The sequence below is a fragment of the Photinus pyralis genome, unplaced genomic scaffold, assembly GCF_008802855.1.
Source record: "Photinus pyralis isolate 1611_PpyrPB1 unplaced genomic scaffold, Ppyr1.3 Ppyr1.4_LG2, whole genome shotgun sequence".
NCBI classification, from domain to species: Eukaryota; Metazoa; Arthropoda; class Insecta; order Coleoptera; family Lampyridae; genus Photinus; species Photinus pyralis.
In genome coordinates, this window is record NW_022170403.1 from 4825735 (window position 1) to 4830049 (window position 4315).

Genomic DNA, 4315 nt, shown 5'->3' on the forward strand with positions numbered 1-4315 from the left:
TCGCCAACTTCTGTAAGTAGCCCAATAACAAGGTGTTACATTATAAGTACATATGTAAAACAAGCATAAATTGTACACAAGTCTTACCGAAATAGCTTAGTAAATGGTTGCGTTATAAGGTAGTAGCATGCTATATTAATTGAGGTTTCGTTCTTGTTAGAGAATTAATAGGGAAACTTCACCAATAGATATGTTTCGTCCAGACAATTCATTATGCCTTTGTGGTTACTTTCCTCCGACAAAACATTTTTGGGATATACAGTGATATTCATTTAGAAGTAGACAGGGATTTTCTGTATGTCTACTTTTAAATGACAAAAACTCTTCTGAAGTACGCCTAATTTTATGCAACCAAAATAACTTCATAAAACAAATGAATTTGCTGTCATAGTGTCATATTAATTAATTGGAATATTATTGCTTTGGCTTTCTGATTGTTATTTTCGTTCGTGTTCGATGTATTCAACTTACGAAAAAGTTGTTATTGTCAATTGGTATAGTTCCGGTAATAGTGGATATGCGATCCACATAGACACCGTAAACAACTCTTACTTTTAACGGAGGATATGAAACTGAATGATTTAATTTTTGTGGAAGAGAATCCCATAAGAAACTTAAGAGAAATAAAAGCATACTATTTACTGTCGCTTTTATTAAAATCTAAAATGGTAATGCAAAATGCGTGCGCATGTTATTTCGGTTGCATAAACTTAGGCGTCTCTCGGAAGCATTTTTGTTATTTAAAAGTTGACATAGGAAATCCCTATGCCTACTTTTCTAAATGAATAACATTATATAAGTTTTGACATCACTAATAGATAGATTTCTTCCAGACGTCCCAATCGCCCTATGTGAGATATAAGGAATTATTTATTTCCTTTCGTTTTCAGTTTTGCACGTTTTGCATGCAAAAACAGCAATAGGAAATAATTCATGGGGAGGCCTTCCTTTGAGACAGCGAAATTTGATAGCCATCTGGCACAACCTCAAGATATAGGCTGCATATTGCAAAAAATTCCAAGACTCTAAGACCATTCCCCTAAAAGTAGTTCAAAACCGCAGAAGTGGGTCCGGATAGAGTGACAGACGTACAGACGGACGGACGGACGGACAAAACGCAACATTTTTTTAATTCTTAAAAATGCAATAAAAATTGGACGGAAGGAGGATCAAACCAATAATGTTTTCTAAATAAACCCACAGGATCCAACGTGTTTCGTTAGGGAGTCACCGTAAAAAAAAAGTGGTGAAATTTCTTCTTTAATTTTTTCTCACCAACCATAAGAGTTAACTGGTGATACGTCTTTGAATAGGTTTTGGGGTACTCTTTCCGATTTTGCGCAAAAAATCTGACTTAGACGAAATTTTGTATCTGAGAATTTTTGCAAATGAAAATCACGAACCGGACATTAGTTTTTGAAAAAATTTGAAAATTTGTAAGTGCTAAGAAACAAATTAAAGAAATGCAAATTTTACCACTTTTTTTGGGTGGCCCCCAAACGACACGTTGGAAGAGTAAAAAAGCATGCGAAGACGTTAAACGGTGAAGAGTTGAGCTAGGAAGCTGTTGTGTCAAGAATTTGGCACATTTTTGAAAGTAGTAAAACTTGCCAGACGTTTGTCGCATCTGTAGCCAGCAGATATTTTTCACTCATTCCATATATAATTTCTGTAGTGCTCTCTTTAATCCGCGATGAATTTTCGTTATCGTCGAGTAAACAAATGAAAATGATCTTATGGAAAACATCATTTTCGTTGTTTATTTGCCAAACAATCCCAATTAGAGAAGATAGATTATTCAGAATAACGTTATCGTTGTTTTTTTAGCTTCGGAGATAAACACATTGTTAGCCAACATTAAATTAAAGGATCAATGGTAATTAAAATGTAACACTTACCTAACATCTTGAGAACACGCCGAGATGTCTGGATCTGTCGTTGTTTTACAGATTCACTTCTTTTGCTCGCGGCAGTCGTGGCGTCATTGCGTCTTCGGAAGTCCCATTGAACCTTTTTCATTTTATTCGAGCTCCTTAGTCTCATTCCAATGAGTACATACAATATTGTAATTAAGCTCATCGGTCCGATGAAAAACACAAACGTGGAAAATTCAAACGAATGAGGAATGATAGTCCTCACAGCGTCGCATTTCGTACTTTCTGGAATTCCATTGATACTAACAACTTCAAACTGAAGCGCTTGCGGCACGGCAAACACAATTGAAACTAACCAAATGATAAGTATAAATTTGACCGCTCTGGAGAGTTTTGACATCGTATGTGATAAGAAGGGGTGGCATATTGCGATATACCTTTCAACTGTAAATGCAGTTATTGTGAGCACGGTCGCGTTTGCAGAGGTTTCCGAAAAAAGTCCTCTGAGCACACAAAAAACTTGCCCAAATACGTAAGGATACCGCGACCATATGCAGTATACCTCTTGAGGAAGACCTGACACTAAGAGCAATAAATCGGAAATCGCTAAACTAAATAGATAGTAGTTTGTGGCTGTATGCATAGATTTGTTACGAGATATCACAACACATGTACTTATATTTCCTATGAGACCAGTAACAAAAATGATCACGTAGATTATAGTAATTGGAATAACAACATTTAAGCTGTCCCGTTTTGGTCCATATAATTTCCTAATAAATTCACTAGAATTATTGTAGTCCAACTGTGTATAATTTTCTGTCGCACTTTCTATCAAAGTTGTTTCCTCCATTTTTCAACTTCACATAAGCACTACTAAAATTTTGCGTACAGAAACGCGGTTTCCGCGCCTGTACAGAGCATTACTATGTGTCAGCCTTCACCGCCAGGAAAGTTGGACGAACTGATGCTAAAACAAATCTGTTTTCACGATAGGGAGTTGCTCTTTCAATTGCGCACATCTATTCCTACGTATTCCTATAACCAAATAGGTAATCCCTAATTCATCTCCTTACTTGAAACACTTTAATCAGTTGTTTCGAGTGCACGTGAATGTTAAAGCATTTCTATACTAGCAAAACAACTATGTATCAAATCTGAACAGGGATGGAACTTTTTGTCAATTGCCAGTTTACATAGGTACGCTGGAGGGTACGCTAATGCATCATTTTGGCATTCTCAATCATAAATTTGCCTCTAGCTTCGCCCCAAAAGATATGAATCTTTCCAAAAGGAAATTTCTAATGAATTTGTACAATTGACAACTGTTGTAGTGTTTCTTATTTATTTATTTATGCAAACAAATTATCCGAGCTTGAGTACAGGCATTATGTAATTGTACCATGATCTAGAAAATGACTGGTTATTACCTTGGGCTGAGAGAGGATAAATGACGGGACCGATTATTTTTACCAGTACGATTAATTACTTGTGAGAAACATTTAAATGGAAAAAAAAAGGTATAGTCTAATGATCTAACTCATATTAACTTAACTGTCTATATCAATATTTTAAACGTAAATTTCTTCAGACCATTAAACTTGGGTCACCGAGAAACATTCGCAACTTTGGAATGGATTTGGCGTGCTATTAAAAAAAAGTAAATTCGATAAATACCTAGGAATAACATAGCATTTAAAGTATATGTTAGAAGTAAGCTCTTTACGTCGCTAAACTTAGGTTTGCCTTTGCAATTCGAGCTGTGCCAAACCTCTCCAGGCAAAAGTTCGAGGTTATTTCGTATTACGGACATTGCCTGATGTGTAATCCGGCAATCTTATGTTTGCCAGCTGTGGGTTAGGAATGTTCGAAATCATTTTGTATAGATATTTAAAGTTATTAATACAGGGCGTCCCAGTGGAAATCGATACATTTTAACCGTAGAGAAAATAAGATAGAAAATTGGAGAAGAATTGCAGTTATTGTTAACCTTAAAAAAAGGAAAGTTTGTGTGTTTGTGATAAGAAGAATTTGGTGAAAATGGGAGACAGACTGTCTCGAAGTACGAGCGAGAACGCAAAGAGTTTTCGTTATGATGACAGCGAACGTGTGCCATTAAAACATTAGAACTCGATATTTAGAGTCATGTCTCAAATAATTTTAAGCGCAATATTTATATTATTTTTGGGCAATGTCTACCCTTTAGTCTCGCACTCAAAACCCTTAAACTCTCTTTACTGTAACGCCGTTTTACTAAGTATCTTTTTCGATATGTTTATTTCTATAGATTTAGTGAAAAATAAACACTATATACAGGCTGTTTCACGCAAACCGTTATCTAAAAGTATTTAGACTTCCATTAATAATTTAAATGTGACAATTTTCATACCAACATAGTTTTTCATGATTTATCGAAAGAAAATATTATCATAATCGTTTCA

General features: G+C 35.2%; 1 protein-coding gene across 1 annotated transcript in view; it reads right to left on the reverse strand.

Annotated features, from left to right (window-relative positions):
* The window catches only part of LOC116163137 (pyrokinin-1 receptor-like), an 18508-nt gene extending 15683 nt beyond the window's left edge, over window positions 1-2825 (reverse strand). Inside the window, exon 1 of the mRNA XM_031476986.1 lies at window positions 1899-2825. Within this exon, the coding sequence (XP_031332846.1) occupies window positions 1899-2727 (829 nt within the window). The 5' untranslated portion in view covers window positions 2728-2825. The remainder of the gene's footprint in view (window positions 1-1898) is intronic.
* Between the last annotated feature and the right edge of the window lie 1490 nt (window positions 2826-4315).